At 48.4% G+C, this 19,199-nt stretch overlaps 5 protein-coding genes across 5 annotated transcripts; 2 read left to right on the forward strand and 3 right to left on the reverse strand.

Moving 5' to 3' along the window:
• Window positions 1–1,205: 1,205 nt before the first annotated feature.
• On the reverse strand, window positions 1,206–3,016 carry ALT_2954 (C2 domain protein; the record flags this gene model as incomplete). The annotated part of the gene is made up of 2 exons (XM_089599463.1): window positions 1,206–2,163; window positions 2,226–3,016. The coding sequence occupies 2 exons, from the start codon at window positions 3,014–3,016 to the stop codon at window positions 1,206–1,208; spliced, it is 1,749 nt and encodes a 582-aa protein (XP_089456206.1).
• Window positions 3,017–4,029: 1,013 nt separating this feature from the next.
• On the reverse strand, window positions 4,030–7,385 carry ALT_2955 (DNA repair protein RAD16; the record flags this gene model as incomplete). The annotated part of the gene is made up of 9 exons (XM_089599464.1): window positions 4,030–4,261; window positions 4,328–5,289; window positions 5,353–5,475; window positions 5,531–5,589; window positions 5,644–5,718; window positions 5,769–5,877; window positions 5,934–6,263; window positions 6,315–7,243; window positions 7,373–7,385. 9 exons carry the CDS (start codon window positions 7,383–7,385, stop codon window positions 4,030–4,032), a joined length of 2,832 nt encoding a protein of 943 aa, XP_089456207.1.
• Window positions 7,386–7,923: 538 nt separating this feature from the next.
• Window positions 7,924–9,987, forward strand: rad7 (uncharacterized protein; the record flags this gene model as incomplete). Its single annotated transcript, XM_089599465.1, has 5 exons — window positions 7,924–8,024; window positions 8,085–8,112; window positions 8,178–8,717; window positions 8,774–8,939; window positions 8,990–9,987. The coding sequence occupies 5 exons, from the start codon at window positions 7,924–7,926 to the stop codon at window positions 9,985–9,987; spliced, it is 1,833 nt and encodes a 610-aa protein (XP_089456208.1).
• Window positions 9,988–13,682: 3,695 nt separating this feature from the next.
• ALT_2957 (uncharacterized protein) lies at window positions 13,683–16,708 on the forward strand (the record flags this gene model as incomplete). Its single annotated transcript, XM_089599466.1, has 3 exons — window positions 13,683–13,927; window positions 14,059–14,440; window positions 14,516–16,708. 3 exons carry the CDS (start codon window positions 13,683–13,685, stop codon window positions 16,706–16,708), a joined length of 2,820 nt encoding a protein of 939 aa, XP_089456209.1.
• Window positions 16,709–17,273: 565 nt separating this feature from the next.
• Window positions 17,274–18,344, reverse strand: ALT_2958 (nitronate monooxygenase; the record flags this gene model as incomplete). The annotated part of the gene is made up of 1 exon (XM_033564365.2): window positions 17,274–18,344. One exon carries the CDS (start codon window positions 18,342–18,344, stop codon window positions 17,274–17,276), a length of 1,071 nt encoding a protein of 356 aa, XP_033420256.2.
• Between the last annotated feature and the right edge of the window lie 855 nt (window positions 18,345–19,199).

Consider the following 19,199-nt stretch of genomic DNA (forward strand, 5'->3'; position numbering starts at 1 on the left):
AATGAAAACGAATGAATGATTCACGTCACCACTCGAAAAAGAGACGGTCCGAAAGGATGACTGGGCCAGCTGGAGGTCACCATCGACGGTCGGATTGGCATCAGTTTAAAGCTGAAGCAGTGATAAACACCAGGCAACCGAACGGAAAAGCCGTCATCTAGTCTGAAACTCTACTCGAACGTCTCCAGGTATCTTCTGAGCCTGAAACTACACAAGTATAAACTGCTGTATGATGGAAGAGCTTGTGAGAGGTAGGTTTGCGATCGGAGAACACGAGCCGTTGTGCGGAAGTAAAGGTGGTGATGGTCAACCCGACAAAGGAGGGCGCGATACCCGGGTTCTGAAATCCTGCTGCGCTTGGTTCGCAAAGGATAATGAGCCGATTCCGGGGATTAGATGAGAACGTGAATAATAAAAAGGCGGATTATATGAGAAGAAGAAGGGGATGAACAAGAAAAGAGGCTCCAATATCAGTGCCTGGCGAGAGTAGCAGTGTGGGTAATTGTGGAGGTTGAGTCGGAGGTTTGGCGCGCGGAGGAGGGGAAGAAGGTGGGAAGGATGCGATAATGATATGTTCATTAAAGCACAGGAGCAATAATATGTGCCAATCCCCCCGCCTAGCACACAGACCAGTGTTTCACAAAGATCTATCTATCAGGGATCACAAGAGCAATATCCGGACTTTGCCTTTTAGTATTTCAGAATGACACTCTTAAACCGACTCCAACAGAATCCGGCTGATCCTTCTCGTGCAGACCCAGAAGCCTGTCACAGTACGGAGTACTCCGTAATCAACTCGGAGAGAGATATGGAGGAAAAAAAAGAGCTTGTGCTAATCAGAGCATCAACAGAACATCATTAATATTACTTATCTATCCATTCTCCAATATCGGAGGGGTATCTGAGAAAGAAAGAAAACGGGCTCATTCTGGCAGACGCCGCAAAGAGGAGTATACGAACGGGTCCACAACCAGGTTCAGTGAAAACAAGAATGAGGCTGCTTGAGTGCATCACATAAATAATAGTAACAACAACAATAATAACCACCAGGGGATCACAAATGCATACCGCTCAAATATAGAGGCCTAAGGATATTTAAGAACAACCCCGTGCTCTCATCATAATCAAAAAAGACGCAGATATAAATAGAAACAGGTGTTTCTTGGTTACTGGCCATGGACGGTGCCAGAGTTTACCACACCAGCTCATTGTCGGGCCTCAGATGGCTGATGTGATGAGCTAGTATGGCCGTTGTGGTTTCCTGCAATGTTCTTGTGTGCATCCCCTTCCACCCATTTCATGACCTGGCCTTTGACGTCGCGCATGTCGTGCACTTTCTGGGCAAAGTCTCCTCGTTTCTTGGACGAGGCGCCGCTTCGTTCCACGAGCTCCTCTTCATCCGAACTTGAGATCGACAGCGATGAACTGCTGCGTTGTTGAAGAAATGTCATTTGGCCCGTCTCTTTCTTCTTAAATTCTCTTTGTTCAGTTTTCAGCTCCGTCATTCGCTCAGCATCTTCCTGGCAGTCCAATGTGGTAATATGTAGGCCAACAAAGGTCCTAGAGAGGAAATCCTTGAGCAGTGGAAGATATTTGGCATTGGGACGATAAGTACCGCTGTCATTGTCGATGAAAAGCTCATAATCGCCAGGATCTGTTGATACACCTGTGGTAGCCTGGGCCTGAGGCCCTTGGGTTGGAATCTCAGTCGCTGATGGTTCTGCACAGGAAGAATGATGACGATGGCGGTGTTTGAGTCGACGAACGAAGAACTCTCCCGAATACGCGATGTAAATGGAGACATTGCTGTGCATGGTGTGTTTGCTTAGCAAGTCAATTCCAAATTCCTTGCCCGTCTCGGTAAATCGGAACTGTCCGTCGAGCGTGAGGACATAAGTGAATATGCGGCCGCCCTGAGCATGGTGGACAAACTCAAGGAATTTTTGAGTGAGCTCGATACACGGCGCTTCGAATTTACCATAAAGTGTTGCCCGATCGAAGTTGTAGATTCTCTCATGCTGATGATGGAGAGCGCGATTGAGGATACGGCCTCTGAGACTGTGCGAAGTGAACATACCCGCCACAAAGGGTTTGAATTCAACATAGCGATGATATAGTTCAGCAGGTACCGGACCCTTTAGCTGTATCTGAATGGCTTGGAAACTTAAGAAGAAAAATCAAATAAGCAATCTGCGTCAAGGGCAGCCGGGTCCGAGATAACGTACTTGTAACGGCTGACTGCCTTCTTGCCATCCGAGCTCTGCACTTGGTCCTTCGTCCCTGTCAGGCGCCCGATCAGGGGGGAAAAGTGTTTAAACCAGTAGTTTGGCCCGACAGTGTACATCTGTCCACCCTCCTCACCTGGGGTCTTACCCAAACACTCCACACTGATGACAAGGTGAGAGCCAAGGTCGAGACGTCGCGAGGCGAAGGCGGCGATGTTGCCAAACAGGTAGACCCGCTTGCTGCCGAGTCGTTTCTTGACCCGAAATGATTGCTCCTTAAAACCAGACCAATTGTCATCGATACGGCCGATCTCGACGTATGCGATACCCAACTTATCATCATGGTCGGCAGCGTCCTCATCGTAGACATGGCACTTGAGCTCGAAGCCGGATGCAGGAACATTCGCAACGATCCACTCGCTGTCCCATACTGGGTCTCTGTTCTTGCGTACTGTTGGCGTCCTAAAGGTTACAATGGGGTCCTGTTTATGCCGCTGGGGTAGGTCGACAACCAGCTGAGCTCTCACGTAAGGATCAGACGAGAACGTGCCGAAGTCCGCACATGGAAGGTTGATGCCTCGATGAAACGTGAACTTCAAGCTGTAACCAGGGGGCGCATGAGGAATTGGAGTACTGTCGAAGCCCCCCGCGGGCTTGTGCTCGCCATTGGTTGCGACCTTCATTGCGACGGCTCGATCATGGAGTTTTTCCGTTTTATCGACAAATTTCGGGCCATACTTGTCCAGCGCATGTCGTGGACGTGCTTGTGGCGGCTCTGTTTCATCGTCCATGATCCCAGCGAGCTAGAAAAGTTATGAAGAGTACTCTGCTCTGTTTTCACACTATTTTATTATAGTTGCTGCCTGCAGCACTTCGTCGAGTCAGCTGTGAACATGCGGGACGATGTGGGGACGAGTTCTTGTCTTGCTCGTCCGTTCGTAGGGCTGAGTGGAGAGAAGAGAAGTCAGGAAGCAAGTAATCAGGAGAGGAAAGAGAGAAAAGAGAAAGGGAGGAGAAGCTCTGATTGCTTTTATCAATTACTTTCAAGTCACTTCAACCTACCTTTCAAAGGAAAACATCACTTCATGATGGATGATGACTGCCCTTGGTATTTTTTCCCTTTTCCCCTCAGCCGGCGGCAGGAAGTTGGTTCCAGGGGCACTGCAAGCCTGCATCATCGCGCCCCTCTTTTTGTACTTAAGTTCTCCTACGTAAAGTATTTCTTACCATTATATCTGACTCCTGAACAGCAGAGGTTCTCGGATCTTCTCGGATCTTATCGGATAGTTTAAGCAAGGCCAAGCTTCTGTCATTTTCGGAGATTCTTGGAGTCTTCTCTTCCCGTCATTAACAAACAAAATAACATGCACCTCTATACAGAAGAGTTGTTATCTCCCTGCGATTGGTCTGTACTCGCAATGATGATTTTCGCACTGACGTCCCATCCATTATTGTCAACACACAGCAACAGACCGAAGAGGAGAAGGGGGTAAAAAAAAAAAAAAAAAAAAAAAAAAAAAAAAAAAAAAAGGATAGGTACGGTAGTAAAATTAGTTAATGAGCGAGATGGACTCGTTATGACGTCTCTAAGTAATTGAATAATAGGATACCATCATTTTAAAATTCTTAATTATTCTCAATTCGGGCGACAGTCGAGCTTTAGCATCAACTGAGACCAGCTCAGCAGACGTTCAGCATAGCAAGAACAGCCTAGTACAATAAAAACATAAGAACAGACTCGCTTTCCTCGGGTGGGATACCGCAATGCGTCGAGCATAGCAATAACCCCAAGAAAAAGGACAGATCACGATCCGCGGAACAAGAACTGCATATCTTCTGGCGTGAGCTTTTCCAGCGCCTCCCCTTGATCTTTGTTCAGCGTGCCGTTGATGAGATTTGCCTTCTTCTCTTGCAGCAGAACAATTCGCGATTCTACCGAATCCTCAATGCAGAGCCGGGTGATGACACAGGGCCGACGTTGACCAATACGATGGCATCGGTCTGCGCTTTGCCATTCGGCAGCTGGATTCCACCACCTGATGGATTCCCGTTAGTACACGACTTTGACCAGGTATGTAGCAAGATGCTCGAGCGATACTTACGGATCGACGATGAAAACTCTTGAGGCTTCGGTCAAGTTCAAGGCGACACCCCCTGCTTTCAAAGACACAAGGAAAACCTCTACATCAACGTTATTCATGAAATAATCAATTGATTTCTGACGCTGTGCAGGCGTCATCGTCCCATCCAGCATGACGGTGTTGAAACCAGCCCGACGAAGACGCCATTCAACAAGCTGAAGCATCGAGGTAAATTGCGAGAAAACGATAGACTTGTGAGTCTGCTTCTGGCTCCTCAATTTGTACAGCTCGTAAACAAGCATTTCGATCTTCGTCGATGACGTCCAGTCCTCCATTCGGATGCGATTGATGATGGAGTTCTTCTTGATGTGCTCCGCCTCCTGCTCAATATCTGGCTGCTCGAAATCAATGGAGAGGGGGATGTGACAACGAGGACAATCAACGACGCTGTCTGCTTCGAAAGACTGGATGTAATCTTTGGCACAACGACGGCAAAACTCATGATGACAACGAGACCGAATAGCCTCTTCCGCAGGCTCATCACAGATACTGCATACAAGGACGTTCTGACCACCGGCAGCATGCTTCTTCAGGCTCAGGTCTGGATGATTCGCAACCTGCCGCATCTGCATGATCAGACCGAAGATGTTGGCGTAGTTGTTCAACATCACACCTCGACTAACGTATGTATCGAATTGCCTTGTAGAATTCGTCATGATACTCCTGGAAAAGTCACGTTCAATTTCTCCGAAAAACTCGTTATGCAAAACGACGCGTTTCGGAGGGAGCTCCATTGAAGCGGTGTGATCGCGCTTGACTCGTCGCAGCATGATCCTGTCAGTGATCAGGCGAAGTTTGGCCAAGGCCTCCTTGCGGGCTTCTGGATTGTCTCGTTCGGTAATGGGATTGAGGATCTCCTGATTGAAGACTGATACATGGCTGAACCCACTGTGCTTGCAATTGCTACAACGTTTATCCGCGTCCTGGGACCAATGAAGTTGCTGACATTTGCACTGTTTGCAGAAGTAGCACGCAAATGGGCGTACTTCCAGGAAACGAAGAAGAGAGAAGAACTCGCCGATCCGATTCTGAACAGGAGTGCCGGAAAGACACCATTTATAAGAGGCTTTAAGGGCAAAACATGCACGTGCAACACTGGTAGTCCGTTGCTGAGAAGCATTAGCAAATATCAAATTGTAAAGTTCAAGGGTCTCTTTGATATACCTTGATGCTATGCGCTTCATCGAGAATAAGGCGGTGGTAGTCAATGGCATGAATGACACCTTCTCATTGTCAGTGGGCCTTCCTTTGCTGTACCATTGTGTCGATAGACTCACTATCTTCTTTCACGATCCCGTCGTTGCGGTTCCATCCTTTCCATTCCTTCCGATGAATGGATTCGAGGCCGGAATCTACATCCGACATTAGACCGAATTTCACACTTGCAAAAAATATAACCCACAAGAAATCATGATCACATCATAAGATTCAAGGTCTTGCTTTGTTAAGTGTTTGACCTTGGCATTGGAATTGTGGTACACAAGAACCTTCAACTGGCCATTCGTGTATTCCTGAGGTCATAAGATTAGCGCCGTAACAATAATTAAAACACGCAGAACAGACGTACTTTGATCTCAGACTGCCATTGCATCAAAGCAACTGGTGGCACCACAACAAGCGATGGTTTGCCAACGGGATAATCAGACATGAGAAGGGAGACCGCCTGGATAGTCTTTCCCATGCCCATCTCGTCACCCAGCAAACCACCTTTATATTGGCTTTTCTCTTGCTGCAACATCCAGTTCAAGCCCTCGAGCTGGTACGACTTCAGCGTTCTGGAAATGTCCGGAGGCTGTTCTGCTGGTACCGGTGTAATAGGGGGCGTGTTCTTCAAGTCGTCCCACATTTTTGTGATGAGAGGGTGTTGCTTTTCAAGTTTGCGTCGCTCCCTGTAAGCCTAGATGCTGTGTTAGAGCAATATGACGTTGGACGAAGCGAGCATACTTACTCGTTGACTCATCCAAGGTGGGATAAGAGTGCGTCGTTGGTTTGCACGAGACCTCAACGCCTGCCTCCGCGCTCGCGAGCCTGAACTGGTATTTGCTGTGCCGGAGATTCTCGCCCTTTCGGCAATCAACGGTTCCTCCTCGCTACTAGACGACGGAGGACCGTCTGCTTCCGAATCCGTTTGATAGTTGCCATCCCCTGCTTCATCATCACTTAAGTCAGAAGCTTCGCTGTCCGGAACGGTTCGCTGCGTTGTCGACCGCCGATAAGTCCTAATACTGCGCTTTGGCTGCCAAGGCTCAAGGTCCCCTTCATCCTCTGCATCATCGAGGCCGTCAGAATCGATGTTTTCCAGGAGGTCATCATCCTCAGTAGAATCTTCGCCCTTCGGGGTGTCACGACTGGCGCTCGCGGCAACCTTCCGACGCTTGGAAAAGGATTCCTGATATTCTTGCATTTGCAGAGCCTCAGCCAAAGCCTCGTCTGAGGTACCCAGAGTCGAGTCATCCGGGGAGATTGCTGCGGCGTTCCGCTTAAGTCCTTTTTGCATGCTGCTGAGGGGCATTGTTCTTGAGCGTAGTTCCCGAGCTCGTGTAGAAGCATTAACTCTCCTCCTGGGCTTATTCACATCCGACTCGGCAGGAGTCATAACAACGCTAGTTGCAGGAGTATCATAGTCGTTTCTTCCTTCCCCAAACGTGTCTTCCGAGGAAGAGGAAGAAGAAGCGCACGGAGGTGACTGCTTCTTCAAGGGTATAGCAACTTCGACTGAAGCAGAGACACAGCTCGGCTCAATCGACACCATATGACGCTCTTCATTTTTCTGATCAGCCCCGTGGTCACTCGGACGGTCGGTGGTGGATCTGGTGTTTGACTGTGCTAATCGCAGGGACGTGCGTCTCGGCAACGATGATTGCTTGTCTTGAGGTACTGGAACCAATCATTAGCCTTATGAATGGACTGTGTTGGACGAGATTGTAGTAGAAAGCTTCAATCTTCAAATTCAAAGATGGGTAGCATGTTTGGGAGGATATCTGACATGGAAGCGACAGCACTTACCAACAGATGGCATTGTTCCTTTTGCTGTGGAAGCCCTTCTCCCCATGATGACAGGATTTCGATTATCTACCAAATGGTTCTGGTTTCCCTGTCAAAAGCAGGATCTGGGATGAGTGACAAACTGAAGTGTGCCCCTGGTCCCTGCTCAAAAATTGATAAGAATGTTGGTGGCAAATATCGGCACTGCTGGTATGGACCTTCGGTCGGAAAAGGGAGGCAGCAGTGTTGGAACTTTGGGAAGATTTGGAAAATTCTTTCACAGCTCGACAGGAACACGGCCTGTGATTCACAGACCTGTAACTACCCCCTCGTATACGACTCTTGGCGAGTCCAAGTAAACTCCTTTCATCAAAGTTCTTCTGTCTCTCCTACTTCTCACCAGGCCCAGACAATTCAGTCTTTATCCAGGAAACGCGCTGATAAGGACAACACCTAATTTCGCGTAAAGTGGAACACGAAATTACCACGAGTCCTGTGACCTGAAGCTTATCAGACCTGCATCAATCATCTTAGCACCACCTTGAATCAGACTATCAGTAAAGAGGTTTTGCATGAAATATGTACGTTTCGGTCGTTCTGAGGTCTTCGAGGCTGTCATTCTAATTGTTCGCAGGGCAAATAGAAGGCCAACAAGAAATCAGATAAGGGGCCCGTAAGTCCTCGACCCTTTCTCCATCCGCCTGGTCGATCTCGCTGATTCATGATTTCGCAGCCATTCTGCGCTCACTGATTTCTTAGCTGTAAGTACCTCATTCTTCTAGCATCATTAAATGACCATGTCCGTGCTGATACTTGAATTCTCTAGTCCAACAACATCTCCGCCGCTCAGATTCATCAAGACTACCAAAGACGAGTGAGACAAGCCGAGCAAGAGGCGGCTGCGAACGAACCGGCAGATGAACTCGAGGAGGCAGATGAATATGAAGACAATGACGGCGAAACGGCCGAGCAGAGAAAGAAACGCAAGCGAAAGGAGGCAGCGATGCTCACAAAGATCAAGCAGAGCAAGGAGTTCGCTCGCCGCAAAGCCCGCCGCACTGGGGAACCCGATGACGACGACGATGTCATTGCTAGAGAAATGATGTATCAAAAATCCCGACCGATGCCAGGCCAACTTGAGAATTGTGAGCTGTGCAATAAGCGTTTCACGGTCACTCCATACAGCAAAAGCGGCCCCAATGGTGGTCTCCTCTGCGCCAAATGTTCCAAAGAGGTAGCAGACGATGAAAGAAAATCAAAAGCTAAGAAGCAAGTGCCAAGAAGTGGTCGTCGGCAGAATCAAAGCAACTTGCTTGACGGAATCGTTCAGCAAGGTGCTCTCAGTTTGGTCGAGATGTGTGCAAAGGTGAACATTTTTGACCAATCCTTCGATACGTCTTGTTCGAGACTGACCGCATTCAGAAAGTTGCTGATAACCACAACGACATCGAAGAATTTGGGGACTTACCGTCACGGTTGCTTCGGCGCCTTAGCCAGATATTTTCCAAGAGGCGGATTCTTACATCAAGGACTTTGAACTTGTTCCTGCGACCTGAACTGAATTTCATTGACATCTACGATGCGGCTAGTATGTCTCTACTTGTTATATCAAATTCTTCACGTATTAATGTGTCATAGAACTCGAAACGGACGACTTTCACAAAATATTCGCTATTATGCCGGCCTTAAATCGTGTCAATCTCCGATTTGCGGGCCAAATCAAAGACAGAGTTGTTGAATACATGATTGACCGGGATCTCCAAGTCAGGCAACTGCAGTTAGATGCCGCTAACCTTGTCTCTGATACTTATTGGCGGCGGCTCTTCCAGAAATTGGGATCACAGCTCGAAAGCCTGAAACTGTCGAATCTTGACTTTTCCTTTGATGAGGAAACCGTGGAGACACTGTGTAGAAACTGCACAGCCCTCAAAAGACTAAAGCTGAAGCAATGCTGGAAAATTGGTAGCAATTCTCTACGGGCAATTTCAACTTTACCAACGCTTGAACACTTGTCTCTCGATACTGTCCAAGAGTTGGAGATTGAACCCTTTTTACAGATGGTCAATACGCTTGGCCCGAATCTACGCACATTATCCCTGGAGGGCTTCCGCAACGCTGATGATCGGCTTTTGGATATTATTCATGACAAATGTCGGTTGCTTTCAAAACTCCGTTTTTCAGACAATGCTCTGTGCAGCGACAGAGGCTTTGTCAACCTGTTCACGAATTGGGCCAATCCTCCCTTAAGATTCGTGGATTTGTCGTCCACGCGAGACGTGGATAATGCTAACCCTGATGGTCCTGTCGAGGCAATTGGGCTCGCATCTCAAGGGTTCATTGCGCTCATGAACCACTCAGGCTCGACCCTTCAGAAACTGAACATCACATCGTGCCGTCACATATCACGTGCTGCTTTCGAGGAGGTGTTTTCAGAAGAAAAGACATACCCGTTCCTGCAGGAACTGGACGTATCCTTTCATACGGTCATGGATGATTTCCTCATTGGTAAAATATTCCAATCCTGTCCAGCGATCAAGAAAGTTGTGGCTTTTGCATGTTTCAATGTGCGCGATGTCCAGGTTCCAGTTGGCGTTGCATTGGTTGGAGGCTTGAAGACCCAGCACTCCATTCATTGAGGGCCCAGCGTCTGGTTAATCAGATCACCTAGGCAAAAGACTCTCCAAGATACTTTAGGACAAGGCATGAAGCTAAGGGGATGACATATCTGCGTTCCATGTGGCGTAATGAGTGAGCTTAACCAGACTTTCGCCTCTGATCCTTTCTTCAAGCGTTACAGTGTTACATTATCTTATAGCTTGCTGCATGAAGTGCTTAAAAACCTTGCAAGGAAGCTCTGTTTACCCCATATCGTCAATGCAACACAAACCAGCAATATCACAGTAGGATGCGCTCTGTCTTTCTCGATGACATGATGAATCAAGTACCTATGTTGAATGGATCGAACGGTGAAACAACATTACATCAAAGCTTAAAACATGGATGTGTACGAGTGGCTCTTGACCGTGACAGTTGATGCAGGTTTCCTATGTTTGGAAGGGGACTTCGCCTACTTCTATCAACCTACCTACCGAGATGTCTCGCCCGCGTCGCCAATATTCGTACCGAAGACGTTGCTTTCTAGCCTGAAACCCGTCCTCAACCGATCAATGACTATGTCGAAGCAGGATATAGTCATTCTGGATATGTCACGACTGTTATTAAATTGGAAAAGCTAATAATCAAGCGAAAGCTGGCAATTGGCGTCAAACATTACGAGCTTTGGTCAAACCAGGCACCGTAGAAGTATCAGAAACATATTTCGGTGAACTTCGGATGAAGAGTAAGATCTCAAGGATAGAAACCTCTTATAATAGAGTGACAAAGTGATCTGCATAATTGCCTTCCAGTCTGCTTGCACAACTAATCCAGCGCATCTTCATGCAGGCACTCTAGTAAGGTATCGGTGGTCTAGTGATAATAGCCTCGACGTATGCTACTTTGATAAAAGCGCATGTGCGTGATAGTTGCATCTGATTTGAGAGATTTCCCCGACTAGCTTGGGGTGCCTACCTTAAGTAAGGTAAGGTACGGTGCTTGGTAGGTACCTTAGGTAGGTACCTTAAGATACCTCTGGCCGGATACCTAACGTACCTTATGTTAGCGACACAGTATCAGTACAGTACCTGGAATACCTACGGTACCTTTGTACTAGGTCTACGCAACTAGTAGCATCGGGCTAGGATTGGCACCTACCTTTATTATTTAGTTTTCTTCAAATGCATTCTCAATAAACGGTTGGAATGTTTTTGTTGGAACGGTCCTTTTTTAAATTCCATCAAGATGATCAAGTACACCACATCTTCACTGATTTCGTGGTGATTACATCTACGATCATTGCTCGACTCCGGTTCGAAGGGATCTGTTGATTGCATGCTATATTTGGCACGGCTTAAGTTACAACTTCGTACCCTACAAGTCACAATTAGGTATTAGTATATTATTCCATAAGCTCCACACTCTCAGCTCCCAAGGCGCCACCGCGAGTTACCATAGAATCTGGACTAAACAATACAGTGGTTCGGTACCTTACTGCTTAGCTTCTTGCTCAGTGCCAACATTCGGCTGATGGAGTTGATCAGAAGATATCTGGATTATCAGGATTCAAACCTTGACGTTCCGAGTCAGAAATAATGATCCCTCGGGAAGCTCGCCATCAGTCTATTGCTTCTGATACCTTTTCTAAGCTGCTAGCTGTTGAATGAGGTCATACAACATTACAAGACGGGCAACCTCTCTTACAAGTGGGAGCTGAATTTAATTTGACCCTTAACCCCTTTGCTGGGCTATGTTTTTCCGCCGCTTTTTTCTATTTTTGCCAATGGGACAGGAACAGTGCTAGAGATCCTAGTGGCTCACGCATCTTTCTCGTCCATCCACCTCAGTCAGGGGGCGACATCTCCGAGGTCGATATCTTTATGCAAGTTCTGTGCAGGGAATCTTTGAATTATTGGATCATAAGCAGGAAAACTCTTGATGTGTTCTCGAGACATGTTCTCAAAACAATCCCAGTACGCTCATCTTCTACCTTGCAAGAATCTGTTCTTATTATATGGCTTCATCTCAAGTCTGTGAAGGTTCAGTGGTTGATGAGCGAGGGTGAATCATATTCAAGGACTTCGGAATATGCAGTTCGATAGTAATAGTGCACCAAGCCCTGTCGATGGCCATAACTCTAGAAACTCGTATGGAACAACGCCTTGGCTACCTAGAAAAAAGCAGGCTGGAAATCAAAAGCATGAAATACTTGGCCAATATGGAGTTGGGAGCAAATACTCCGTATGCTGACTCTATCCAGTCAAGCAGGTACACGGTACCCAAACCACCTGATCGAAGAGCATCCCCATTGGACTCCATGGCATATTGCTCAAAATTCGATGACCCCACTACAGATGATAAAAGACTCCGACCCTGAAAAAGACTACCTACCAATACTGACCTCTCTACTTTGTTGGCCAGGTCCCTTCTTGAGTGTCTCTCAAGTAGCTATCTGAGTCTACTCCGTAAATATTACTGCTACAGTATCTTCAGGTTGTTGTGGGTCATAGAAGGCTGGGAACGTACTATTAAAGCTAAATTACCTTAGGTACTGCGTACTGAGTATCGTAATCCGTACCTAAGATAGAAAGGCTTGAGAGCTATCTAGATGATTTTCGATGCAAAAGCCATCTTTCTATTATCAACTTCCATGTCACTCCAAGTTCTCAAGTTCTGTATTATCTACCTATTTTGGTATTAATATTTCTGAAATACAAGCAAGAGCCAAAACCATGGTAAGATTCCGCGAAGTACATAGGTAATGTAAGTAAGGTACGGAGTAGCAGTACCTAGATAGCTACCTTAGGGGATTACAACTCACCAGGCCCAGGACCCGGGTACCTTGGATATTAATAGGAATTATACCGATGGCTAGACAGGTTTCCATCCGTGCCTAAGGTATGGAGTAGGTCCTTCTTCTACTATCTATCTACCTACCTTACTTTAATTCTGATGATTCGAGGTTGAGGTTTAACTATCTAGACTATCTATCAGTCCAGGCCTGCTATTAATGTCTTTTCTGGTTTCCCGCCTCCCTCTCTCTTCCTTGTCCATCCACGATTTTTATTATTGTCCGCTTCTCTGGCTGATGACTCCCCGTAGTCTCATTGTCTTCTTTCACCCCCTGTTGACTATTTATTTGTTTTCCAGTTTTTGACCACCCGCCGATTTCTCTCTTGTCATCGGACCACACCATACATACTCTTCTGACTTCTAATCCGTCACTCAAAAAGCATAGTCATCGTCATCATTTTTAATTACTGCAAAGTCCACACAGCGACAGTTGTCTAACTCTCAAACCATTATCCACTCCAAGAGCCCCGCTGGTGACTTATTTCGAGGGTCCTAGCCAGAGGCGCTATCGATTTTCTACCAGAAACTTCCCTTCGCTCATTTCGTGCGCTCGCAGTCAGCATTCTCCTTACCCCTTAATGTGTTCAAGTTCGCCCACAACAGATTTTCCCTGACGGTGCATAGCCTCGTAACCGCTGCGTCTTCATTCTTGGGCGTTTCCTCGACATAAGCCCCACCTGCATCGGAATTGAGTCGTTTCGAAAGGCCCAGAATCGCCCCTCCACAATCACCCGTTGCCTTGTTTACGGAAAGTGAGGAGCAACCCAAGAGGATAATTGTTGGAATTGCCTTGTCTGCGGGACTTTCCGTCTAGCTTGCGATTCCTCGTTGGGAATAAGTGGCCGACCTTCACAAGTCTGTGACCGACGGTCCATCTGTACAGATGCCAATTAAGCTCCCTAAGGGCTTTACCCGGCGAAAGTCGTCTGGAAATGCTCTTGAGGAGGTGGAGAATCCTCCTCCTCAGCCGTCTTTTCGAGTCTTTGAACGCCCGTCCACGGACCGAAAATCCTTAAGTGAAGGGAATATTTTCTCCAAAAGATCAAATGGAGGCCAAGTTCTGTACACGCCCACAGAAGAGGACGACAATATTTTCGCTGGATCTGAGAATTTACCACCAAAGCATCGGTACAGTTCCCCTTCCCAGTCTTGGGCAGATTAGTGGAAATATTATTGGCAGGGTTACTAACTTTAGGATTCAACTCCACTAGCAGCAATCCCGGAGGATCATCAGAAAGTTCTTCATCTATCCGATTCAGCTCATCATCGGCGCCGCGCTCTTTGACAGACATACCAATTCAATCCGACGCCCAATCCTCGCACTCTCGAAACCTGCACGACATCCCCATTCCCCCTATACCTGGTGCACTACGCGCAGCGGCGGGGAGAACCTTCTCTTTTGGGGGAAGACTCTCAAAGGCCTCGCCTTCAATCCCTCCCGCTCGACAGTCCACCCCTGGCCCATCCAGGAACAGGAAGATGACGTCCAGTACAGCCAGCACTGCAACACCACCAAAGCTGTTAGACGATCTGAATGTTGGTCAGCTTGGGGATGAATTTAAAAGTATGTTTGATGACCTCGGGAAGCGGGATAGCGCACACATTTCCGAGTCCACTTCTCCCGGGAAGCCGTTAGACATGGTACGAGCCACTCCGTTCGCTCTTTTCAGCTCCTCGTCGTTTTCTAACAGGGTCAATGTTAATAAACTTTGGTAGTCACCATCTGCGCAGCCCTCGTCCACGGCTTACCGGAAGGAAGAAAAAGTATCGCGTCCGGCCCCTATCAATACGAATGTGTCCAAGGAAATAGAACCTTCCCCTTACTCCTGGGACAGTCGACACTCCGGAGAGGGCCTTCTCAACGCTATGCAGTCCCCCGCGGAGGACTCCCCGATCAGTCTGCCTGAAGGGCGGCGGAAATCTCTTCCCTTGGCAACTGCTACGACGTCCCACCGGTCTCTGATCAAGCCTCAGACGGGAGGAGACAGAGGACTGAGGAGAAGCGTCGTCTACTCGACGAAACGGGGTTCTACGCCTATCGAAGATGAAGACGCTAAATTAATAATGGACTCCCTTCATTCAAGTAAAGGTGGGGTGCATTTTGCGTCGACGTCGGACCATGAGGGCTCGGACGACGAGCATGACACACCCCTCTTTGCTCACTCAAACACGCAAAAGTCTCCCAGCCGTTCAAAGCCACCCGCAGAACTACGACGTCAATCGCCTCCAGTGGGGGAGAGCCAACTCGACCCTTCCATTGCGGCGCACGCGCTACTGGCTGCCCAGTACGAGCAAAGCCAGCCGAAGCCCGGCACATCGACGAATAAAGTCATGACGCCTTCGCAATTTGAGCATTATCGGCAGCAGCAAGAACTCAGGAGGTCCAACAGTGATGCTTCCAGGAGTGAAGACTCGGCCGAGAGTGATTTCGATGAAGACGACGAGGCAGAGAAGAACCGGGAAGCTGAAAGGCAGCGACGGAAGCAGGAAGCTCATCTATCTGTATATAGACAGCAGATGATGAAAGTCACAGGCCAACAGTCTCCCGCACCACCGTCCCTTCGACCGGAACTTGACCACGCCAGCAATAGTACGCCGAACCTGACGATCAATGCACCAAATTCTGGCAACAGATCGGGCAGCGGGAAGAGCAGCGAGGGTGATGAGGACGAGGACATACCGCTAGGAATCCTTGCTGCACATGGTTTTCCAAATAGAAACCGCCCCCCAAGTCGCTTGGCACCTTCAAGTTCCATTCCGAATCTTCGGGCCTCGTTCCAGCAGCCTTATGTCGCTTCTCCAGGCTCCGTCGCTGGGGACAATGATTTGACTAATCGCAGCAGCTTACCTGTCTTTGCTCGAAACCTCCCTCGGGATCCGTACTACGGGGCAAGCTTAGTCAATCCCCCAAACAGGGAGTCCTTGGCTTTTGGAGGGGGTGCGTCGGTGCATGGGGGCCCCTCTGCTTCGGCTGCATTGCCTCCGGGTGGCTTGGTGGGCGTCATCGCTACGGAAGAGCGAGCAAGAGCAATGAGACGAGGCAGCCCCAATACTCAAGCCGTTTATGAGTTCCAGAACGGACTGGGAGCATCAGGGGTACCCACCCCATCGGGCGGCGTCCCAAGACCTTACACGATGATGGGTATGAATCCCCCGATTATGAATACCCCGAACCTTCAGGCGGGAGTCTCTGCTACAGAACAGGCGCAGATACAATTGTCACAGCAGATGTCACAAATGATGCAGGTGCAGATGCAATGGATGCAGCAAATGATTTCCATGCAAGGAGGGCAGACTCCGCCGCCGCAACCACTGATGTCACCCGCGGGATTTCCGCCATCGTTGTCTGCCAATGCAAATTTGAGGCCTGCTTCCATGCCTACAGCAGGACCGTTCAGTCCGGCTCCTCCTACCTTCAATGACCAAAGAACTCTAAGTATGCTGGATCCGAATGTCTCCTCTCGTCTCAATGGCCCGGCGATACCCTACCTTCCTACTGGCAACCGACCGGGCACACCGCTAGGCCAAGGTTATGCACCGTCTATTGCGCCATCAGAACGTAGCAATGTCGGCATGGCACCTCGGTATCGGCCTGTATCGACGTTGCAACCCGACCACGGATCTGCGGCCTATCCCTCGATGGCCAGACAATGGAATGATGAAAACCAGAGAACAGCTTCCCCAGCGGGACCGCTCGCGATGAAAAGTCCGTCGATGCCAAGTGTGACCGTCCGTCCCGTCTCTACCGACGGAAGACCGCAAAATGAAAGTAAGAAAGCTGTGCTAGACGACGAGGATGAAGATGAAGGGTGGGCCGAATTGTTGAAGAAACGCGAAAAGAAGAAAAGCAATTGGAGAATTAAGAAAGAAACGTCGAGTCTCGGAGACTTACTGAATGTGGTGCATTGATGATGCCCTTACTCGGCGCTAAATTTTCGGTCTCGTCACGATACCTTCTGCGTAAGCAGACATATACGCATACTCTATTACCTTGACTTACAATCCTTGCCCTTGACATCCCGGTGTTCTTGTTTCATACGGCCGAGATATCCAAAAAGCGGTTGGATGCTCCTTTCACTTTCGTCTTTTGGACCCCCCGTGTCCCTCGAATATCTATTGGCGGGTTTACGATACAGCATTGAAGACCGGCACTGCATCATGACAGCTTCTTTCTATCCATTTATTTATTGTCTTTCTCCATTCTTTAAGCAAGCTAGGGGTTTTAAGGCTGGTGTTTTGAGGCAGCAATGGTATATGATCACTATTCAGCAAAGGGTTGTGAAATCCTCTGTATCAAAGCAATCGACAAATGTATTTACTCTTGTATCTGTAATTGACTACTAGTAATATAGTGGGCATGGGCTTCTAGGGAACGCTGCTCCTGGATATTTGACTGCATTTCAATCGCTTCTTTGTTCCCCTTGTCAGTAGAATATGGCTAGCAATTCACTGGAGACTTGGTCTCCGCAGTGCTTCAATCAACTGGAAGTCCCCGAATCACATCTCCTGCTTCACACAATGTGTCCTCCACGATTGCGGATGCAGGCCGAATTTCTCGCACCAGGCCAACACCAGTGCCAGCATATGTTGTAAGCCTCCCCTTGGGTCCCCAGCCGGCATCGCCCTTCTTCAGCTCTTCTTTGTACAAGCTCTTATTCTCCTCATCACTCATTCCTCGCTCCGCAGCATCGACGTAACTCTGGTTGATAATACCGCGCCCGTCGTATCGATTAGGCCAACCCCCGATACCCCTCACTCGATCATATACAGTCGACCTGATAGTGTTGCGACCGCCATCAAATGCTCTTAAAATCTCCTTCTGATATCCGTGAGCTATATTCGCTTCTGCAGAAGCCAGGAAGCGAGTACCCATGGCAGCGCCGGTAGCCCCCAGTGCCAAAGCCGCTGCCAGTCCTCGTCCGTCAACTATTCCTCCTGCAGCTATGGTGGCTATGTGAGTTAGGTCTCGCTCCCGTAAAGCATCTTGGACCTCAGGTATCAGAGTTAAAACTGAGGCCGAATGAGCTAGACCATGACCCCCCGCATCAGAACCTTGGACGACCAAAGCGTCCGGTCGAAGGTCTTCGGCAACCGCAATCGCCTCATCCACGGCACCCACTTGCACCCAGATCTTGGTCCGACCAGAGGTCACACCACGCATCTCCTTCACCCAGGGCACTAGATCGTCCGGTTGGTTCTTTGGACCAAATAGCCACACAGCGCATGGCGTGTACTTCTGGATCGCGGCAATAGAGATTTTGAGATCGGCACCCCAGTTGATGAAGCCCACCCCAATGGGGAGCACACCTGTTTCCTCGTATACTTGCTGTGCCATACCGCCTGATTGCTTCACCAGACGGGCGGCAACTTCCAGGTTATGATCCAAGCTCGAAACATCGAATCCTGCAGCAAGAAATCCAAGCCCACCGGCGGAGGAGACAGATACTGCCAGCTGGGGGCCAGCAATGTTCAGCATTGGAGCCGAGGCCAGAAGGGGACTCTTTGTCCAAGGATAGGTTGATTTCAATATAGTTCTCGGCGACATGATATCAATACTGTGTGATGTCTAGATCTCGGATTGCCTTGAGCATAGTTTAGAGCAATGGATAACGTGCCTTAAGACTAGAGTGAGGATGCATGCCGCTTTATATCACTGTATGATACTATATTCAGCTTGCGGATCGTTTCCACCCGCCATCCCCATGCTGTTCCACATCCTCTAGGTTCTAATCCAATCAGTAAACCGCTCACTCTTCCGCAAGGGGCATCACCTCCAGCTATCTATTCAACTTGCCTTGAGTTATTGGGTGGTAAGTCACTCGGATACGGTCGGGCCGCGGGGACACTTTTAGTGATCAATATCCTTAGCATCACGTGCCTAAAATCACGGGACCTATGAAGGCGGTAGATAATGAATGATTGAATCCGATAAAAGCCATTTTGATAGTAGAACTAGACTAGACAGACCTTCTTAATTGCTTCACTCTTCCATCCATATCTTCAGTCTGCTCACAGAAGCTCACAACCCTCTAATAACTCCCCTTGCAGCTCTGTACAAAGGATTCCTCCTCCTAAACTCGGTTTATCAGGTTTGTAAGTTCTCTGTTGCCCTTCAAGGCGGTTGTCCTTAAGCATTCTTATTGGTCATTTGCTGATATCGTCTGAAAGATCAAACTACTGTTTCTTTCGTTCTTTTCCCTTTTTTTGGATATTTAAGGTGAGTTTCGATCGAGGTTTCCGAGGCGAACAGAAGATCTTACAGAGAACAGTTGCCTTTCTGGGTTCTCATCTATTTCAATTTGTCAATCATCACTTCTGTTTGTTCCTCCTTGGGCGTCGGCTCTTCCGTCCTTGAGGATCGTGGGTCTTGTGAGAGCAAGTTTGAGACAGCCGCGAGTTC

Source organism: Aspergillus lentulus, assembly GCF_001445615.1.
Source record: "Aspergillus lentulus DNA, contig: Alt05, strain: IFM 54703, whole genome shotgun sequence".
In the NCBI taxonomy this organism is placed as follows: Eukaryota; Fungi; Ascomycota; class Eurotiomycetes; order Eurotiales; family Aspergillaceae; genus Aspergillus; species Aspergillus lentulus.